Raw genomic sequence first — 21,373 nt, 5'->3', positions numbered from 1 at the left:
AGTTCCATCAAGCTTTTGTTCTTCTGTCTCCATCGGTCTTAACATGTTGTATCTTATTGGATTTTATTATGTGATAATATAAACAAAAACTTTTATAGACAAGGAGATTATACAGAAACCATTGTTCATTTTCTGTTAGTTGGTTCCAAATACCCTGTAATACTGTCATTCTCTTGAATGGTTTTACATTGTCTTGATATGTTTGATGCTACAGTATACGAAGTTATACTCAAAAATTTCAAGGAAAGAGACACTATGGTAACTACTTTTATGTCAGGATATCTGCTGGTGAAACACTATTTTGCTTAAATGGTTATATTTTGACCTGTGCTGTTTTGTTGTTATGTCCTCTTTTATCTCAGTCTCCTTTTTTTATTATTTATTTTTAATTTTTATCTTTGTAATTAAGGGAAAAATAAAAAAAGCAGGATGTATTATAGTAACCCACTTTGATTTCCTATTAACTTGATTTGAAACCCTGTATTGCTCTCACCATCTTGTTTTGACTGATTTTCCTCTATTCTGTCTTGGTAGTACCAACTACCAAGTTAGAGAGTATAGGAACAACTGTGAAGACAATAAGATTCATTATGATGCCCATTCTGGCTTGACTATTATCTTCTTTTGAAGTCCTGTAATGTCTCCAATGTTTTGGTTTTACTGGTTTTTGTTCTTTATTGTTTTGTTCAATTTTATTATAACTGATGATATAGGCAATTCTTTTTAAGATAGCAAGAGGCATTATGGTAACCATTGTTGACCACCTTGCATTTCTTTTTACATTATGTATTATGTCCATCCTTTTGATTTGACTGACTGTTCTGTTATGTCACATTTGGTTTTATTCTCTTCAAAAAAGTAATAAGAACTGTGGGAACAATAAAACCCAAAATGTGTAATTGTCATTGTACAAAAGAGGAAAAAAAAGTGCTCTAAAGGATATAACTGCATGTATATTTAAGTGTATAAGATAGATAACCATATTACTGAGTTTTGTTGGATCATTAAACTAAACTGTTTGCAGTCTCACTGTTTGAATGTCCACTTTGTATGCTTTGATTTTATAACTTGAACAGCTATTTCTAAGATGACAATATGTAATCTGTTAGCTAGTGATGTCCTACTGTTCATTTTTGCTAAAATTCTGTATAACTTGTACCCTTTTTCTGTTTTTTTTCTTTTTCTCCTTAAATAAAATTTTAAAAAAGAGAAATGACCATGTGATTCTTACTTTTGGTTTTATTGATATGGTGGATTAAATTTATTGACTTATATATGTTGAACCATCCCTGCATGCCTGGGATGAATGGAATAGATTAGAAGATATAACCACAACTACAAACACACTCAACTACAAACACACTTATCTTTGATAAAGGGGCCAAACATGTTCACTGGAAGAATGACAGTCTCTTTAATAAATGGTGCTGGAAAAACTGGGTCTCCATATGCCTATCACCGTGTACCAGACTAAAATCTAAATGGATCAAAGACCTGAATATTAACACAGAAACAGTAAATCTGTTGGAAGACAAATTAGGTAAAAATTTTAAAGACAGAGGGGTAGGTAAAGAGTTCATGAACAGGAATCAAACCGCACAGGAAATACTTCCCAGAATGAATAGCTGGGATTATGTCTTATTATAAAGTTTCTGCATGTCAAAAGAAATCTCCAGCATAGTGAAAAGAAAACCCACAAACTGGGAAGAAATCTTAGTGAACTGTCTCTCAGACAAAGGACTCCTATCTAAAACATAGAAAGAATTTTAAAAAATCAGACCCCCAAAATTCAAAGACCCAATCCAAAAATGGGCATCTGAGATGAATACACAGTTCTCAGATGAAGAAATACAAATGGCAAATAAATACATGAAAAACTGTTCATCATCATTACTCATTAGAGAAATACAAATTAAAACCACACTGAAATTCCATCTCACTCCTGAAAGAATGGCCAGGATCAAGAAAACTACCTGTTTAACAACAAATGCTAGAAAGGCTATGGGGGAAAAAAGAACTCTCCTGCACTTTTAGTGGAAGTGTAGACTGGTGCAGCCATTGTGGAGGTCAGTCTGGAGATTTCTCAGAAAGCTGGGATTGGAAGTCCCATTTGTTCCAGCTATTCCACTTCTAGGCATATTCCCAGAAGAACTGAAAACATCATACCACAGTGATATATGTGCACCCATGATTATAGCAACATAATTTGTAATAGCCAGATCTTGGAAATAATCTAAGTGTCCATCAACTGAGGAATGGATAAAAATGCTGTGGAATTTTTATACAATGGAGTACTACTCAGCTATAAAGAATGATCATATTGAGATATTTATAAATAAATGGACACAACTTGAGACCATACTCATTAGCGAAATAAATCAAACTCACCTGTATAAATACCGAATTGTCTCCCTAGTTAAGAAATGGTAAGAGTGCCTAAGAGTTTATAGTAATCGTGATTCCCTATTACACTGCTCTGAAGACTTATAATGTCTGCATTCATTAGTTGGAATGGTTTTATCCTAGTTTGTTTGATTTTATTATCTGTGATAGTATAAACAGCTATTTTAAAGAAAAGAAGACTTTAGAATAGTTAGAGCTGATTTAGTATCATCTTACTCTGAAGTCCTAGTATGCTTTTGCTTTTCTGATGCCTTTGGTTCTATCCTACTATATCTTGTTGGATATTATTATGTGTGATAATATAAACAAATTTTCTATGGAAAATGAGATAATATAGTAGCCATTGTTCGTTCTCTGCTATTTGGTTCTGAAAGCCCTGTAATGCTTTCATTTTCTTGAATGGTTTTATAGTGTTTTGTTATGCTTGATACTATTGTATATGAAGCTATGCTCAACTATTTCAAAGAAAGAGACACTATGGTAGTTACTGTTAATTATGGGTTGTCTTGTGGTGAAATGCTGTGTTGCTTGCATTGTTCTGATCTGATCTGATTTGTGATGTCCTCTTTTGTCTTAATCTCTTTAAAATAAAAAAAAAATTTTAAAGAGCTGACATCTCAGGGAAATGAGGCAGAAAGGGGTGGGAGCAGCCAAGAGACCAGGACTGGTGGCTTAGGACCCCACCCTCCAGTCTGAGTCACTACTGGCTGAACTCTGAAGAGAGGCTCCCCACAGGAGTGCAGGCTGTGGCTCCTGAAATGCTGGTGACCTGTGACAGCAGGGGCCATTCCCACGCCTGGGCCCAAAGTGGTGGGAAGAGGGAAGGTGTTGTTGACTGAGTCTGCAGTGGGCTGGGGTGGTGGATGGGATTGTGGGTGGACAACACAGTCACAGACAGGAAGTGGGAGAGACAAGCAGCTGTGGTCCCCAACTTTTCTCCTGCTTTCCTGCCAGTGCCTTCCTTAGACCAAGACCCCTGGGAGGCAGAAGACCAGGAAGTCAGTGATGTGAGCCATGGGGTTCCACTCCATGGATTTAGAGCACACCAGAAAATGGTAGAAAGTGGTGGGGGCACCACCACAAGAGGCAAGATTTCCCATGTTCAACAATGCACAAGATGATCTGGTGGTCTACGAGGAAGGGAAGCTTGGTCTCCTATCCACAGGACAGGTTGCTAGATTGTATTTTCTCAGCACAGAAAAGAAGGCAAGCATGTTAACTGTCCCTGCTTCAAATGAGTACAAAGTGGGGCCAAGACAGGGATAGTGAGCGCTGTCAGGCCAAGGGTGTGGTCATGACAGCCCTGGAATGGGAAGAGAGGCCAACATGCCTAGAGGAAGTGGCATACTACCCAGCTCTGTATCAGTCATAATGTGGCTGCATTCCCCTAGACATCTTGTATTGGACCACAATACAGGAAGGAAGACACATGAAAGGTATAGGGGCTGGGGATTTAGCTCAGTGGCATAAGCACCTGCCTTGCAAGCAGGCAGTCGTGAGTTCAATCCCTAGTACCGATAAAAATGAAAAAGGCAAAAAAAAAAAAAAAAAAAAAAAAAAGAAAGGTAGTTGCAGGAAAATGATGTAATACATTACAAACCTGTGTCAGAGGTGATAGGTAAACCAGACAATCTAAAAGACTAGATGAATGGTTGTAATGCACATTCTAATCATCACTCTATCTCCTTGTCTCAGGGTTTGTAGTTGGGATCAGGGTCATGTGCCATCACATCCAGCTGGACATATGTAAAGAAGCATGTGCTTTATGCTCAGCAGTAGTGCTGATATCCTGATATCCGGGGAAGGTGGGTGGAGAACCATGAACGACTATGAAATGAGGGGATGGATACAGCTCTGGTTGCTGGCTTCCTTCTGGGGTCTATCTTCATGGCTGCCAGACCTCACCTAAGAACTTACATCTTGACACAGGGTAGACTTGGATCTCAACGCCTGAGGGGAACTCACACATGGAGAACCTATGGCATAAGTCATACAGTCTCAGATAAGAAATAGCAGGGAGAATAAACAACATCAAAAGTGGACCCAAGCAATTGGGTATCTTATCAGACCTGTGGCTTATCTATGTTTGGTTTCCCTTTAGCCCAAATCATTTCCCAGGCACTGAGGCCCTGCTCCTCAGGATTAGTCAGCCTCAGAGTCTAGCCATGAGCAGTCAGATCCAAGACTACCTGAGCCTTCTGGCCAAGTGTGACCTAGAAGCAGGGGCACACTGTGACCTACAACCCTTCCTGTCCAGAGCCTCAGAATCCTGCCCTAAGATGGTTATGTTTACTTATGCTGCTTATGAGTCAGGCCACAGGGTGATTCCTGAAAAGATTCTATTTGCATGTTTAACCTACATACCCTCCAAGCCACTAAGGCTAAAGGGCAGCTTCCCCCATGCCCAGGCTTGGGCATGGTACAGTCATTTGTAGTTAGTTCATGTTGGTTTCTTTGAGGTCATGAATGATCCTTGGAGTCTAGTTGAAATGTCAAAAAAGAGGAATAACCAGGAAAATAAAGACTTCTCCAAAATAGCCCTGCAGCACTGGGACCTGGTCCAGCTCTGGCTGAAGCATTCAAATTCCTAATTGGTTCCAAAAGATCTGGTGGGAGCCGGAAGGGAATCTGACTGTGTGTACTGGTTCTGGCCTCCTGGGAAACTTGCTTTACTTATAAGCAAGCCTGTGCTGATATAGCACCTCAGACCTCCAAACATCTGCAATAAACCATGCCTCATGGTTTCAATGGTGGGAGTCCTAGGAGGACCTCCTTTGGGGTGGCTGGCCTTCAAATCAACCACAAGCTTGTGTGGTGATTGTCTTCCTGGGGGCCTGGAGAGCCCAGAGTTTAGTTATGCTGGCAGACCTTAAGCAGTGAGAGAAAAGGTGACCAACTTAGGGGACCAAAGTCAGATTTAGTTCAGTTGTCATATTTGAACTGCATAATATGTTTAGCTTTTGGCCACATAACTGTTTTAACTTTTTATTTTATAATACTTTCAAGCTGGCAAAAAAAAAAAAAAGTTGCAAGAATCATCTTGTCTTCTCTTTACCCAGATCACCAGTTTCTAAGGTTGATTTACTGCACTTGTCATTCTCTTTCTACATTCTTATTTTTTCTGAACCATTTGTGAACAGGTAGTCCCTATGATGACCCTTCATTCCTTAATTCTTAGTGTGTATTTCCAAAGAATAATGACGTTCTTTTATATACTTATAGTACAGTTGTCAAACCTAGGAAGCTTAACATTGATAGTATATTTTATATAACCTATCCCAGTTTTCCTATTCCAGTATTCCAGTCCATATTCCAGTTTTGTCACTTGTCTCAGTAATGTCCTTACTGGTATTCTTTTTTCTTTCACTACAGAATCTAATAAGCGGTCACATAGTTGTCATGTTTTAATATCTTTTAATTGTTCATGACATATTTTTGAAGAATACAGACCAGGTATTTTGTAAGTTTGGCTTTGTCTGGCATTTTCTCATCAGTAAATTCAAGTTATACACCTATAGCCAGAAAACTACAAAACTGACTCTCACAGGATGTCACATTGGGAAACAAGTAGTCTGTCTGTACCTTATTGGCAATGCTAATTTGTTAACATCTTTATTGAGTTACAACTCACACATCATAAAATTCATCCACTTACTAATTCACCTTCTTCTTATATATTTGCAGAGTTACGCAGCCATCACTGCAGTCCACCTGAGAACATTTGGAACATTCCATCACCCACGTCCACGAGCAATCCCACCAGTAACCCTTCTGCATTTCTCCCCAGCTTCAGCATTGCTCCCCACAATGACTCTCAGTCCCTCAGCATGAGTTGTGTGACTGGCTTCTTTTACCTCGCATAATTTTTTTCAAAATACTGGTGATATTAATTTTGTTTACAAAGACGCAAGAGGCTTCTCTGTGATCTCAATGATCACACAAAAAATGTATTGTTCCTCACAACACCTTCCCTTCTAGATTTACATTTATGGCTATTGCCCAAACCAATGTTTATTAATAAGGTTTACCAAGCCAGGCATGGTGGTGCAGGCCTATAATCCTAGCACTTGGGAGGCTGAATCAGAAAAATTGCAAGTTGAGCCTAGAGTGGGCAACTTAGTGACTTAACAAGACTCTGTCTCAAAATAAAAAGGCTGCAGTATAACTTAGTGCAAAGGCTTTGGGTTCAATCCCTCCAGTACAAAAAAAAAGTAAAGAAGGTTTACTAAGATTGAGCACCTCTTCCATACCTCCAACACTTATTAGTCATTAGCAACACAACTTAAAAAGATACTGTCATTGTGGAAAGTGGGCCTGCTCTTTCCAGAAACATCACAGCTGCCCCAGTGGAGTCCCCTAGGAGATGGGCAGCCATACTCCTCCTCTGGTTCATGTGCCTCCCCACCATGGCTGGGACATCAAGGACTCCTCAGAGACACACACACTCCCCCTGCCACTCTATCCTGTATGGACCCTGAGAATCCTAGCCCTATTTTCCTCTGAGCTAGAAAGGCTAACAAATGACATGAAACTCTGTTTCCCTTGGGGAAGGGCTCAGTAAGTGATAGGAATGAGGACTTTACATTAGTCAGTTACATTACGGTAACAAAATATCTGAAATTTAAAGGAAGAAAGGTTCATTTTGGCTCACAGTTTCTGAGGTTTTAGTCCATGGTCAGTTGCTCCCTTGTTTTGGGGTCTGGGATGAGGCAACATACTATGGTGGAAAGTGACCAGGAGGAATAAAGCCGAGCATCTCATGGGAGCCAGGAAAACAAAGAAATAAGAAGAGGCTGGGGTCCCAGTGTCCTTGTCAGGGTACACCCCTAATGACGTCACTCCTTTCCCTCAGCCTGACCTTGCCAAAGTTCTCCTGCCTCTTAGTAGTGCTGCAGGCTAGTGACCAACATGGGCCTTTGGGGGACACTTCCAAACTACAGCAGATCTGCTTCTGCTGCCACATTTCCAACTAGTGGTCAGAATGTGAATGGGTCTTCATGCCAACAAAGAGCCACCAAAAGAGCGGCAGTGCTACAGGAAGTAGAGGATGAATAAAGGACAGCCCTCAGCCTCAAGGACAGTTTCAAATAAAAGGATAGAATGACCAATCACAAAAGAACTGAGGCAGGAGATTAGGGCATGGTCAGCTAGTTGGGAAAGTGGGTGTGGCCTGTCAGTCACAGAGATCCAGAACTCATGTGCCAAAGCCCTCACAACTTTTTGCGTGTTTCTTTTCCAATCCTTTTTTAAAACAACAAGAACCTGGAATCTCTAGAAGAGATCTGTAGCACCCCAGAAATCCAGTAACAGAACCAGAATTTTGAGGCAGAGTATGTCTCAAGGATTGATCATTCTGAGGAAGGATGAACCGGGAGTGGTGAAGAAAGCTTTCAGAGGATGGCGTTTAAGATGGGACTCAAGGCATGTAAGCATTAAGACAATGGTGAAGGGGAGAGTATTCCAGGCAGAGGACACTGCAGAAACAACAGCCCCCCCTAAATAAAGGACTAAGTAAGGTAGAGAATATAGGTGAAGCTCATGAGACCCTTGGGGGCCCAATTTGGAATGAGAACTTAGTTTGATGGACAACAGGGAGCTACTAAGGATTTCAGAACAGAAGGTGTTAAGATCTGAGCTAAAACATGAGCAGAGGTATGTATGCTTACGCACAAATTCTACTGATCGGTAACATAATACCACAACCACACTGAGATGAGACCTGGGAACTCCCACTTCCAGCTGAATTGCTGTCAGAGCTCCTTTCTGCAGCTGGGGCACAGATCTCCCTTCATAGACTGAGGTTCCCACCTAGCACCACATCTATCTGCCCCAGAGGAAATGCTCCTCTCACATGGACACACCCTACATTCAATCTGTACCACCCTATTGCATTGCATTGAGAAAGTTTTCCTCATAGAAAGATACTTCTTTTCAAAACAAAACATAAAATGCATGTCAAGCTCACTAACAATGTCCCTTGGCTCTAGGTTGCTGATCACTCTCGGCCTGACCTTTGGAGATGGGCACTGAGAGAGTAGGCAGGGAGCCCCCAACAATCATTTGCCTCAAGAACCCTTGGATTGAGTTCTTACATGAAACGTCTAGGGTTCTGGAAGCACATGGCCAAATAGGAAGACTTCAAGCAAGGCTAACGGGCAAAAATGCACTAAAAGTCACAAACTTGTATACTTTGAGAGAGGCTTGTATGGTATAGCATAGTAAATATCTGTATAATAAATATAATCATTTTAATTGAGTTTAGTAAGTGTTTCTCAAGAAAGCTATCACAGGAGGGCATGACTGGGGTGTGAGAAGGAAGTTGTGGTGTCTGTGCTGTCGTCTGCAAAACTCACCTTGTCTTGATCATCTCTGGTACAGTCACTTAATTCAACAAATACTAATTGTTGCTCTTAGACAAACCACACAAGATGCTGGGGGGCTGGGCTAACAGATGATAACACTGGGGAGAAGAGGGGAGGTCCCTTTTTCACCTCTGGAAATTAAAGGGGTTGGAGAGGCCAAGGAAAGTTGGACCATTTTCTTTTGTTTCAAGTATGCTCTTCTTTACCAATACCAAATTCTTTTGGCCTTGGGGTTGAACATCTCAGTCAACAAGCTAATCAAATAGCTCAGCAGAAGACCCTGGCTAAAGCCTCCACAATCATTTCCAAGGGCAGACCAGTCTCATGTCATTTAGTCTTCAGGAAAAATTACTTCTTCATTGTAATTTAATACCTGTCATAAAATAAATGTATAATTAACCCCCACATTCTGCCTTTCAGTTGGGAAAATATCACTCCTTACTATCTCAGCTTTCCCTAGATATGTCATTCCCAGTGAGGATGGCTTTGAGAAAAGGCATTCAGTCTCTCAGGGAAGTTTCCATGCTGAAGACCATCTGCTATTCCATCTCACCCAGGCAATAGCTGCAAGCCCTTATACCACTCTAGGCATGTAGGAATGCTCTGAATGCCTGCGGCTAGGGTTTTAGAGACCTAAAAACTGTCCTCTAAATTTTAAATAATGGTAGGTATAGCCTTTGGGGACATTTGAGTAACACACACACACACACACTTTAGTCTTCCCCCATGCTTTTGTGTGTGTGTGGTACTGGGAATAGAACTCAGGGCCTTCACACAGAACCACATTTCCAGCCCTTCGTAATTTTTCTTTCTTGCTTTTTTCTTCTTTCTTTCTTTTCTTTCTTTTTTATTTTAAGATAAGTCCTCACTAAGTTGCCCAGGCTGATTTCAAACTTACAATCCTCCTGCCTCTGCCTCCCAAATAGCTTTCAGGGATGTCCTAGAGCCTTTTCACAAACTGTGGCATTAGCTTCAGAGACATGTCCCTCCCACAGGCCCAAAGTTTAGGGAGTGTCATGAAGAAACCTACTGAGGTATTAAACCAAACCACAGAACATGCAGGCTCTTCCCCCACACACCTGGACATCGGGGCACATAGGTTGTCAGGTGCTGCTACAGTTTAGACCATGAATGTTTGCAAAGGCCAGTATGTTAGAGCACTGGTCTCTGCAGTGGCACTGCTGGGAAGTGCAGTAGACCTCTGGGAGGCTGGACCTAGCTGAAAGATTCTAGGTCCCTAGGGGCACATCCTCAGGGCATACTCCAAGGCCTTCTCTTCCTCTCTTAGCTTCCTGGTGATGGGGTGAAGAGTATTGCTCTGCCACATACTCCCACTGCAGGCCAATCATTCAAGACTGGTTCAAACTTTAACCAAAATAAACCTTTTCTCTTTACAAGCTAATTATCTCAGGCATCTTGTTATAATGGTGGAAAGCTTACTAACACTGGTTCCCAGAAGGAATTCCTAGGTCTTCATTCTGCTAGATACATGGGAACGGGATGCTAAAAAATGTAGACATGCCTGCTACATGTTTTACCCATGGGTGTCATTCCGAGGACCCCAGGAGCAATCTTGGAAACAAAAGGAACTTTGTTAATGTTAATTGATGGTGATAACTGTCCAACCATGGAGTGCTTTTCAGTTAACAGAGAAGAGTGACCTTGTGAGGTACCCAAGCAGGGATTACTATTTCCATTTCACAACAAGCAACCCGATACCTCTGCCTGCCAGGCACCACCACCAGAAGGCCCTTTCCTACATGTGCCCAGCATAGGCCAAGAGAACCAGGAGATCTGCCTCTGCCTGCCAGGTGCCACCACCAGAAAGCCCTTTCTTCCTGCCCAGCGCAGGCTGAGGGAGACAGACAGATCCACTTCTGCCTGCCGTGTGCTGCCACCAAAAGGCCATGTCCTGCAGGTGGCCAGAATGGACAGAGAGAACCAGCAGATCCACCTTCACCTTCAGGAAGCTGCTACTGGAAGGCTCCTTCCTGCAAGCAGCTAGCAGGAGCAGGACACATACCCAGGTAAGCCCTGTGCATCCATATGCCACCGTTGGAGGCCCTTGGCTCCCTCAGGCAGCCATCACCCACTAGCAGAATCAGACAAACACACCCCTGTGTGTCTGCCACCATCGTGGGAGTCCCAGTGTAAACACACAGGGTGAGAAGCAGCCGCACCCCCATGCACCCCTAATCCTCAGGGAAGCCCCAATGGAGCTGTACAGGCCTGGAGAAGCCTGCTCCATGTCCTGCTACCTCCCCATAAATGTGGAATTAGAGGAACCCAGGTACCTATCCCATCCCCCTACACTGCCTAGGGGCAGTCAATATGGGAAGTGCCTGGGGCCCCACAACCAGCTTGTTGGGAGGAACCCAGGAGAATGCCAAGAGGAAGGAGCAAAAGGCAAACTTAGACCTCTAGCCCACAAAGAATAAGTCTGGGACATAGGGTCATGAAAGAAAACGGAAGTCACACCCCTGAAATCTCTGAGAGGATAGCAACTGAAGTAAGGAAACAGTTTCATGAGATTGTAAAAGTAATCAAATCAGAAATAATGTCTCAGGTAAAGGAAGAAATCACAAACATACTGAAAGAATTGTTCAGCAGGTCTAAAGAAGACATAGACAAAAAAGAGGAGCATACGAAAATGATGGAAACCTTGAATGAATGTAGAAAGGAATTACAATGCATGAAACAGATTCAAAGAGAGATCCAGGAAATTAAAAATTCAATCAAAAGCTGGCAAAACTGCTTGAAAGAGACTGAAGATAGACTTTCAAACCTTGAAGATAGAATTTCAGCTAGTGATCATGAAAGGAAAGATCTCTTAAAAATAACACAGAATCAGGAAATAACTCAGTGGCCTCAAGATGATACAAAGAAGCATAATTTAAGAGTGATAGGTGTTGGTGAAGAAGCAGGGGTCAACACAAAAGAAACTAAAAATATATTCACAGAAATAATGGAAGAAAACTTCCCAAACATAGAAAATGGATCTGGCATGCAGATAAGTGAGGCATATAGGACTCCAACTAGCCATAACCTAAGTAAATCTACACCCAGACATATAATTATCAAGATCCCAGAAATTCAGCACAAGAACAGAATATTAAAAGCCATTAGAGAAGAGACAGATCACCTATAAAGGAAAACCAGTCAGAATCACAGAAGAATTATCAACACAAACCATCAAGTCAAGAAGAGTTTGAAGAGTTTCAAATCCTGAAAGAAAACAACTTCCAACCCAGACTGATCTACCCAGAAAAACTTTCAAAATTGATGGAAAAATAAGATATTTCCATGATAAAGAACAACTGAAAGAATCCATGACTGCCAAACCAACCTTAAAGAGAGTACTAAAGGATATTTTAAAGCAAGATAAAGATGATCATGGTTCCAGGAACAGCAGCAAAGGAGGATCACCAAACAAGACAGGCAATTGAATGAAGGAGAAAAGTGGAGGGCCTACAACACAAGGATAGCATGGCAGAGACAATCCAGTGTATGCTGATTGTAACCATTAATGTAGATGGCCTCAGGTCAGCAATAAAAAGAAACACAGGAAACGTGGATCAAGAATCAAGATCCTTCGATATACTGTACACAAGAAACACATTTAACTGAAAAGGAAATTCATAGACTGAAAATCAAAGGAGAGAAAACCATTGTTCCATGTGACAGGAGACCAGAAAAAAAAAAAGCAAGACCAACTTGCCCATCAACTGCAGAATGGATAAAATATGGTATTTTCATGCAGTGGAAAGCTACCCAGCTATAAAGTAGAATAATCTCAAGACTCCTGTAGGTAAATGGACACAACTGGAGAGTATAGTCATGGCTGAAACAGTTTGAACTCATATGAGTGAACCCTAGCATAAGAAACAGAAGGAATAATGGGATCCAAAAGCAAAATAGTTAATGTAAGAGCAAAGGGGAGGAAACACCTGGGAGGGAAAGGTGGAAACTGTCTATTTCTTTTTGTCTTATCTTGAACTCTTGCATTGTTTACACAATTTTGTTAGGTTTGACTTTGTTCTGTCTTGTTTTGTTAGATTCTATGATGTCAGATGGTAGTGACAGCTATTTTGAATATAATGGGATATTTTATGGTAATCATGATTTCCTATTATATTGCTTTGAAGTCTCATAATGCTTTCATTCATTTGTTTGATTGGTTTTATTCTGTTTTGTTTGATTTTATTATGTGTGATGATATGGACAGCTATTTTGAAGAAAACAAGACATTATGGTAGCCATTGCTGATTTACTATCATCTTGTTTTGAAGTCCTACCATGGTTTTGTTTTTCTGTTCTGATCAGCTCTATCCTATTGTGTTTTGATTTTATTATGTGTGATGGTACAGACAACTTTTTTGAGGAAAATGAGATGTAATAGTAGCTATTGTTCATTTCCTGTTATTTGGTTTTGAAGTCCTGCAATGCTTTCATTCTTTTGAATGATTTTATACTAGCTTGTTATGTTTGATATTATTGTGTGTGAAGGTATGTTCAACTATTTCAAAGAAAAAGACATTACAGTAGTTACTGTTGATGTCCGGTTGTCTTGTTGTGAAGTGCTGTGTTCCTTGCATTGTTCTGTTCTGATTTGCTTTGTTCTATTCTCTTTTGTTTTATTCTCTTTAAAATTAAAAATTTTCTAACGGATATAACAGCAAGTGTGTTTAGGTGTGTTAAATAGCTGACTATATTAATGTTTTTGGATCATTGAACACAGCTGTTTGCAGTCTCTCTGTTTGAATGTCTACTTTGTATTCTTTGATACTGTGATTTGAGCAACTATTTCCAAGATGATAATATGTAATCTATTAACAGGTGATTTCTTACTGTTGTTTTTTTTTGTAGTTCTGTATTATGTGTAACCTTACACTGCTTTGTTTTGTTTTGTGTTTTTCTCTTTTTCCTCTTAAATAAAAAAAAAAGGTGAGAGATATTTGTTTAGACTCAATCTTCTGCATGTAGATGGCCAGTTTTGCCAGCACTATTTATTAAAGAGATATCTTCCCAAAAAAAAAAATTAAATTAAAAATTTTTTAAAAAAACAAGCAACCTGAGGCTCTGAGAGACTAAGGGACCTGCTCATGATTCCATGCTACTGAGGAACAAGAATCAAGTCTGAAACCCCTGTCTTCTAGTTTATGGCCTCCTCAGACACTTTGTGGTTTCATGAATCTGACATAAAACCCAAAGCCCTCCCTGTCATTCTGTTCAGCCTGTTGCTCACTGTCCATGCCACTGAGTTCACCAGGAAAGCTGCCCCCCAGCAGTGCCCACAAAAGCATGACTGTCTGCACTTGTGATCTTCCTTCCCGGCAGAACCACCTTGACTCTGCCCTGCTGCAAACACAGCACAGGTGCACAGTGCTTTTCTGGAGAGGGAGAGGCAGTTGGAGGCACTCGGAAAGCAGCTTTTCTCTGCTTAGCAGGTTTCACACCTCATGGAAATGGGAGAGATTTTCTCTTACTGACCACTTCCACCTTTGAGAGCAGCTGGCTTCCATTCCCATTACACAACAGCCAGAGATGCTGTTATCATGTCCACTTAAAATTACATGAGGGCTGGAAGCAAATCACATGCCAGATGTGAAAGCTTAGTAAATTTGTATTGATTATATATTAAAATAATACTTCCGATACATTGGGTTAAGTAAAATATATTATTAAGGTTAGTTTAGCCTTTTCCTTTTTGCTTTTTATAATATAGGAACTAGAGAATTTTAAAATACATATGTGATTCATATTTCTATTGCAAAGTTCTGGCCTAACCTCACATAGGCCATTATGAGAACCTGAGCATTCACTCTAAGTGACACAGAGGCCATAAGAGAGTCTTGAGGCTGCAAGTAACATTATCTGATTCATTTGTGTTTTAAAAGGAGCCCTCTGGTTGACATACTGAGGGAAGGCTGTAAGGGACATAAGTGAAGGCAAACCATTTAAGAAGCTATCAGAACACTTCAGGGAGGGTTGGAGGCTTGGTTTAGCAGGTACGAGAAAAAAGAGTCAAGAATGGATCTCAGTTTTTGGCCTAAGCAACTAGAAGCATGCTACTTACTGAGATGGAGAAAGAGGAGGGAAAAGCAGTGTGCGGAAGATGAGGAGTGTGATTTTGGTTAAGTCATGCAGATGCTGTTTGGTTTTGAAGTGGTGACACCGAAAAAAAAGCTGGAGCTAAGACTCTGGAGTCCAGGGCTGAGGGCTGAGCCGGGGTTTTGAACTCACAAGTTACCATCATGGGGTTGCAACTAAGGGAGTAAGTGTAGAGGAAAGGGAGTGGTCAAAGCCAAGAAGATCGAGTACCCTGGGGAGCTTCCAAGTTCAGACACTGGCAAGACGATCAATGAAAGCAGACAAGGAACCAGGAAGTCTAAGGGATCAGAAACCAAGTGAGGAACAGGTTTTAAGGAGGAGGAATAAGAAACTGAGTCCAACACTCCTGAGAATCCTGGCAAGAGGACCACAGGAAATCGGGCTTAGCAACCTGAGGAGATCAGTGGCCCTGACAAGCTCAGGACAAGGCAGAAATAGTGTCAAGGCAAGACAAGAAAGGAGGGCTTAGAGAAATCAATACAGACAGATCTCAAGGAATATTACTATAAAAGGAAGTGAAGAAATGGTGGCTGCCAGAGGGGTGATATAGGGTCAAGGAAGCTTGCTTGCTTCCTTTCTTCTTTTCAATGGGGTCTTGCCATGCCTCCTGGCCTGGCCTTGAACTTGTGATTGGAAAGAGCTGCCTATGTCAGCCTCCAGAGTTTCTGGGATTACAGGCATTCACTGCCATGGCTGGCAAAAGAGGCTATTTTTAAAAGATGGGAGAAAACTTCAGCTTGTGTATATGGAAATGAGCCAGCAGACAGAGAAAAATTGATGATGCCAGTAGAGTGGGAACTCTGCAGTTTTTCTAATCTCCAAAAAGTGTGCCTATATTGCCTTTTCATGTTTTAGCAACTTGAGCTATCCTTTATTGACTTTCTGCTATGAGACACAGGCTGCAGCTTGCCTGCATCTCCCATGCACTCTAGTTCCAGTGTCATCCTAGCCCTGTGGCCCACTGCCACAGCACAGCACCACTGTAGTGCATCTCTCAGTTCCTGTGGTGTTCTATTTCTTTATCTATCAACTATAGACAGCATCTCTTTATTTCTTACCTTACAGATGAGGGTACTCACTCCTCCACCCAGCCTCCTATGTATGTGTTACTCGGTTTTGAGACGTAACAGTGGGATGACAACACAAGATTACTTCTGCTTTACATGATAGGGAATAACCTGCACCTGAGCAGTCTGAGACCTACTTTCTCCTGAGGAGAAAGAACAGTAGCAGAACTCCGCAGTGCCTCTCATAGTGTGTTTGACATGGCCTGTCACTTCAGCTCATATTCATTTGGCAAAAGCAAGTCACATGCTAAGTTCAATATCGACAGGTAGGAGGAGTGCTCTCCCCACCCCACACCAGAGGCAGGCTGGTTACGGCCTCAGGTGAGGATGCACAATCTTCTTTCAAGGAGGGTGGTGACTAATATAATGCTAATTTAATTTCTCACAGTTCCACTTCTCTCCTCTTCTGCTCTCCAACTTCTGCAAGCTGTGTTCTTCATTTTACATCATCAACATGGAAAACTTTTGTGTGCTCTTTTATATTATATATATATATATAATATATATATATATTATATATATTATATATATATATATTCTCAAGTTTTAGGGCTTTGTTGTTGGTTTTCAGCAGGTGGAACCCACCTAGCAGCATTTACATCACTGTGACTAAGCACACACTCTTCACTGCAGAGCCAGGATCCCACACCACTGTTCCAACGACCCCAACTCCAAAAGTTTAAAGGAGTTCTCACAGGCCACCACATAACTCACTGCTCAAAATTATGCCACACTTTGAATCACTGTATATCTATGCCTTTCATGAAAATAAGTCAGTTTTTCTGAAGTTTCTGATTACCTTTATTTCTCCTTGTTGATGAGAGAAACATAAGCCTCGTATGTCATATTCCTAACAGCTTCCCAATTCCTTCTCGCTCGTTATTGTTTGGATTCTTCTTCCTCTTCTTCCACTTCCTCTTCCTCTCTTCCTCCTTCTTCTCCTCTTCGTGTTTTCCTCCTCCTCCTCTTCTCCTCCTTCCTCTTCTTCACCCCTGCTGACCTGATCTAACTGGGCGGGGTGCTTCACTGTTAGATTCCAACACTTTTGCGTGACTTTTGGTCTTTCCTGTACTTATTGCCTTGTTTTTCTTGCTTGCTTTCTTTGATTACAAACTGAACTTTTTGCAGCATTCCAATAATACTTTCTACCATGCATCATGTCCCTGTTTCATGTCACCCTTGGAGACTGCTGTCCTGAGCCCTCTGTCCTCCTACTATAATAAAGTCTGACTGCCTTTCAGACCTCTAGAGCAGCTTCATCCTGGGGTTATTCTTCATGGCTGTCTGAAGTAGGAGCCATGCTTTCTTGGACATCATATCTTCTTTTTCATTTACTCCTTTGCTATGCTGAAATGCATCTTCAATTAACTATCTAAAAAAGGCAAGTCCCTTGGTGCATGCTCAGGCCAGATGATCTCTAATGTCTATTCCAGGTATAAAATTCTATCGATATGTATTCATTTACAATATACAATTTCAAGAAAAAACTTAAAGTAATTGCTGCCCTTAAGGAATTTACAATCTATTTAGATAGACAATAAATTCTCAAAACAGTAACAAAAAATCATCAATACAAAAGATGCCACAAGCTAGGACACAATTAGCCATCAGTTTGAGCCATAGCCTAAAGGAAAGAGAGACGCTGAGCCAGGCTGTGGAGCTGTTACTTGGGAGGGAAAACTTTAGTAATGACAATGAGTAGGCAGCAGGTTAGGGACAGATTAAATGTTTCTGTGGCTTTCAGCAGTAGATTAACAGCCAGCACTAGTCTGACACGTTGGTTAACAGTCAATGGGAACTCTCCTCACTCCAATTTTGCCTGTCACTACCTGAGTCATCCACATTTTTGTTTTGCCAAATCATGACAGATGTAAATCTTAATTATGGAAGCACAATTACACCTTCCCCATTAGGCAACCTTTCTGACTATCTTGGGACATAACAATGATCTTTGCTTATATACATGAGTAATGGCACATGCTCATAAAGGCCCTTCCTGTAGGAACACAGTGGTACTGGTAGTGATCTTTATCAGCAGGGTTTGGCTGCGGTGACTCCTTACCATAATCCACTTTATAAACACGTTCCTCAGCATCCCAGCAAGGATCAGAGTGACACAAATCACCTTTCCTTCCCCAGCATTCCTCAGGAAACACTGCTCTTAGAACTTGAGCATTACCCTGACAGCACTGCTACGTAAATGGAGCAGGAGCTGGGGAATTTTAAGGACAGGGTTTCTAACACAGCTTGGATGAATCTGAGACACTTACATGAGAGGGAGAAAAACGAACTTTTATTCAGCCCAATACTTATTCTCTTGTCCAATATGCAAATAAGGAGAGGACTTGCACAGAAGGATGTTTCCAGAGGAAAAAGAAGAAATGTTCAGATCAGGTCTCTGAGCAGCTTCCAGAGAGTGGACATGTAGTGCTGGCAAGTGCCGGGGGCCTCATGGAGGGTTTTCTCAGCAGGGCCTAACCAGCCACACCTGGGAGGTGTGCTCCGGACACCCCTTGCATCCTCCAGGAAAAATTAACTGCTGTTAAAACACAGACTGCTCCTGCCAACCTCAAAGCATTCAGTGAATTCAAAGCTTGTATTGATCTTCCTCAACAGTCTATTGCCTCTTGACTGGTTTATTCATCCTTATATCCCCAGTGCCTGGCATATGGTGGATGAATGAGTGAATGCATTTGAAGAAGCAGCATTTTATTAAAGGGTAGAGTGGCATGAATATTCAGATGTCACTGGGGCTTCAGAGAAGGGGATCTGTGCCAAGAGGAGGCTTCTAACAGTTGTGGTCCCTCACACCACTCAAGAGGGGTAGGGATACAATTGCACCAAACAACCAGCACACCAGTAACAACCAAAAATATCCACATGGTTTTCCTGATTTGCCCAGGGCTCCACTGTGAGGGAAAGGGGAGCAGAGAGAGCAGCAGAACTGGAAAGCTACAGCTACTGCTGCAACAACCCTGTCCAGACACGGGACCAGTGCTCCGCTCTGCACAACAGCAAAAAAGATAACAGACCACCAGCTTGGAAAAGTGTCCTGAAACCAGTCACAACCAGAGAACAGGGGTCTCTGACTGAAAGGTGAGAGACACCACCAAAGGTCAAGTAGTCCGTGTTCTAGGATAGGAACCAGACCAGTACATGCAGAAAACTATATAGCAGCAAACCAATGCAAAGTGGCAAAAAAAAAAAAAAAAAAAAAGCACCTGGGTTAAGTTACTGAAAATTTACACGTCTATACACCCATGGCTCACCTGTTTTGTTGTTTTTGTAGTTTGTTTATTTCTCCTTTACCTCCTCCTGGTTTCTTAGAAAATTTTGTCTTTTATAAAAATAAAAATCCCATAGGATTCTGCTCTTGGGAAGGGAACTGCAAGGGGGAAGCTGGTCCCTGGGGACAGTCATCAGGGTGAGTCAGTGGATGCTGTCACTGCAGCAGGCTGAGGGTCTGTGCAGCCCGGGAGCAGCACTGGGTGGAAGGTGGACAGCTGCTGTCTCCGGGACAGGTCCCCTGCAGGGGTGGTTCCCTCCCCCAGCAGCCACTTGGCACAGCCTCTCCTGTGTGGCACCCATGCATTTGTTTCCTCAAAAGCCTATAGGATGGCATTTACTTCACCACTTAAGAAAACCCGGTAAAATCAAGATGCATCCCAGCTTGAGGCTCACATTCTCTAGAGAGATGGAAAGGCTGCCTCTACTCCAGCAGGTGGAAACAACTAGATTAGCATCAGCTTGCCTTTTGGCAGCAGCTAATGTGCAGACACGGAAGGGGATGTGGCCTTGTGCACAAGCATCCCTGAAGGGAAAAACCCAACTAAAAGCCTCTTAACTTTCTGCTCAGATAAACAGGTTCCCGCAACCACAGCAGCCCCTGGTATAGAAAGATGTGTAAGAACCTGGGAGGCCAACAGGTCCCGGTGGGCAGTGTGGGTTTGACGATCACACAACTCCAGAGGCCCTGCGAATCTAAAAGAAGGTCATGAGAAAGGCCAAGGAAACCAGAAAAGCACTCGCAGCTGACTTCTGCTCTTGAGAACCCGGAGCAACGGGCTCGCGCAGAGAGGGGTCTCTGGAGAGCGCGCTGGGTGCCTGCCTCTGCAGCTCTCTATGGGCGGCAGCGAGGGACACCCCCGTGCACAAAAGATCAGCCTGTAGGAAGCAGTCGGCTGGACACTGGAGAGGGCGCTGGTGGAAGAGGGCAACGGAGGGGTAGGGGAGTCAGGAAGACGTCCCCCTGATTTACACTCAGCGGTAGCTCTGTGATGGGTCTTTAAAACCGCTAGGCACCCAGACATCAGAGTATGCCCAAGAATGCACGTCTGGCCGGCCAGGCAGCGGAGCCCCCATGACATCCGCCGGTGCCCTGTGCGCCCTGCGGGGTCCTGGGGAAGCAGCGGGACGCCTGCGGCTAAGCAGCCCTCGCCCCCCCCCCCGCCCGGCCCTCGCACACGCAGTGGTGCCAAGGGCGCCGCTGAGCCCGGTTCACCCTTTCTGCGGTTCAGCACCCGACCCCGCGGCCGCCCCGGGGCCGAGCACCCCCATCCGGCTCCTCTACCCCGAGGGCTCCGCGGAGAGACAGGCTCGCGTGGAAGGGTGCGCGCGACGGGAAGGAGGGGCGGCTCTGGGGGCGCCCAGCGAGAGCCTCACCTGCCACCCGGAGCCGTCCGGCCACCCGCGCTGGCCCCGAGCGTCCCCGCCAAGTTTCCTCCAGGCCCAGCCGTCAAGCCACGGCCGAGGACCCCGGCCGCCTCTCCCGGGCGCCCGCCGGCTCACAGGGTCCCGTCGCGCCGCCCTCCTCCCTGATACCCTCGGAGCGGGATGGCGAGCCGGCGCTTACCCAGTCCAGGCACGAAAGTGTTGAGAAAGAGGCAGATGACGGCCACGGGGAAGGGCATGTAGGGGATGGCGGCGCGCAGGGGGCCCTTCTTCTCGCGGACCTGCACCACCACCCCGCTGGACGACGACGCCCCCCGGGGGTCGGCCGCCGCCGCCGTCTCGGCGTCCTTGTGCGAGGGCTCCATGGCGGGGGGCGCTCGGGGCGCACGGGCTGGCGGCCGCGCGGGCTCCGGGGCGGCGCGGAGCGGCTCGCGGAGAAGCCAGGCCTCCGCGTCCCCACTCGCCGGCCTCTGCCGCACGCTCCACAGCCGGCGGAGGGCGGGGAGGGCAGCGTGACACGCGGTGACAGAGCTCCGGCGCCCCTCCCCGCCAGGCCGTCCACGCCCCCTGCCCAGCCCCCCACCCCGAAACCGTCCCCCGCGCAGTGCAAAAGCAGGGCGAGGGGAGGCGAGCGGGAGAGGCGCAGAGGGAAGGGGGCACACCTCACCCTCGCCTCCCCGTCACCCGGAGCCGTCGGGAAAGCTTAGGTTCAGTCTCGCTAGGAGGATGGGGCTAGGGGACAGGCAGCACCTGCTGCCG

The 21,373-nt window shown here is 43.8% G+C and overlaps 1 protein-coding gene across 2 annotated transcripts in view; it reads right to left on the bottom strand.

Moving 5' to 3' along the window:
* Stum (stum, mechanosensory transduction mediator homolog) overlaps window positions 1–21,127 on the bottom strand; it is a 58,691-nt gene extending 37,564 nt beyond the window's left edge. The window contains exon 1 of one of the 2 annotated variants that reach the window (XM_063239414.1): window positions 20,796–21,127. In XM_063239414.1, the coding sequence (XP_063095484.1) occupies window positions 20,796–20,979 (184 nt within the window). In that variant the 5' untranslated portion in view covers window positions 20,980–21,127. The remainder of the gene's footprint in view (window positions 1–20,795) is intronic. The other variant, XM_063239415.1, reaches the window with a different exon arrangement.
* Between the last annotated feature and the right edge of the window lie 246 nt (window positions 21,128–21,373).

Source organism: Cavia porcellus, unplaced genomic scaffold (genome assembly GCF_034190915.1).
Source record: "Cavia porcellus strain 051 isolate PalLab524CR breed Dunkin Hartley unplaced genomic scaffold, mCavPor4.1 scaffold_28, whole genome shotgun sequence".
NCBI lineage: Eukaryota > Metazoa > Chordata > Mammalia > Rodentia > Caviidae > Cavia > Cavia porcellus.
This window is presented reverse-complemented; position numbering and strand designations above follow the sequence as displayed.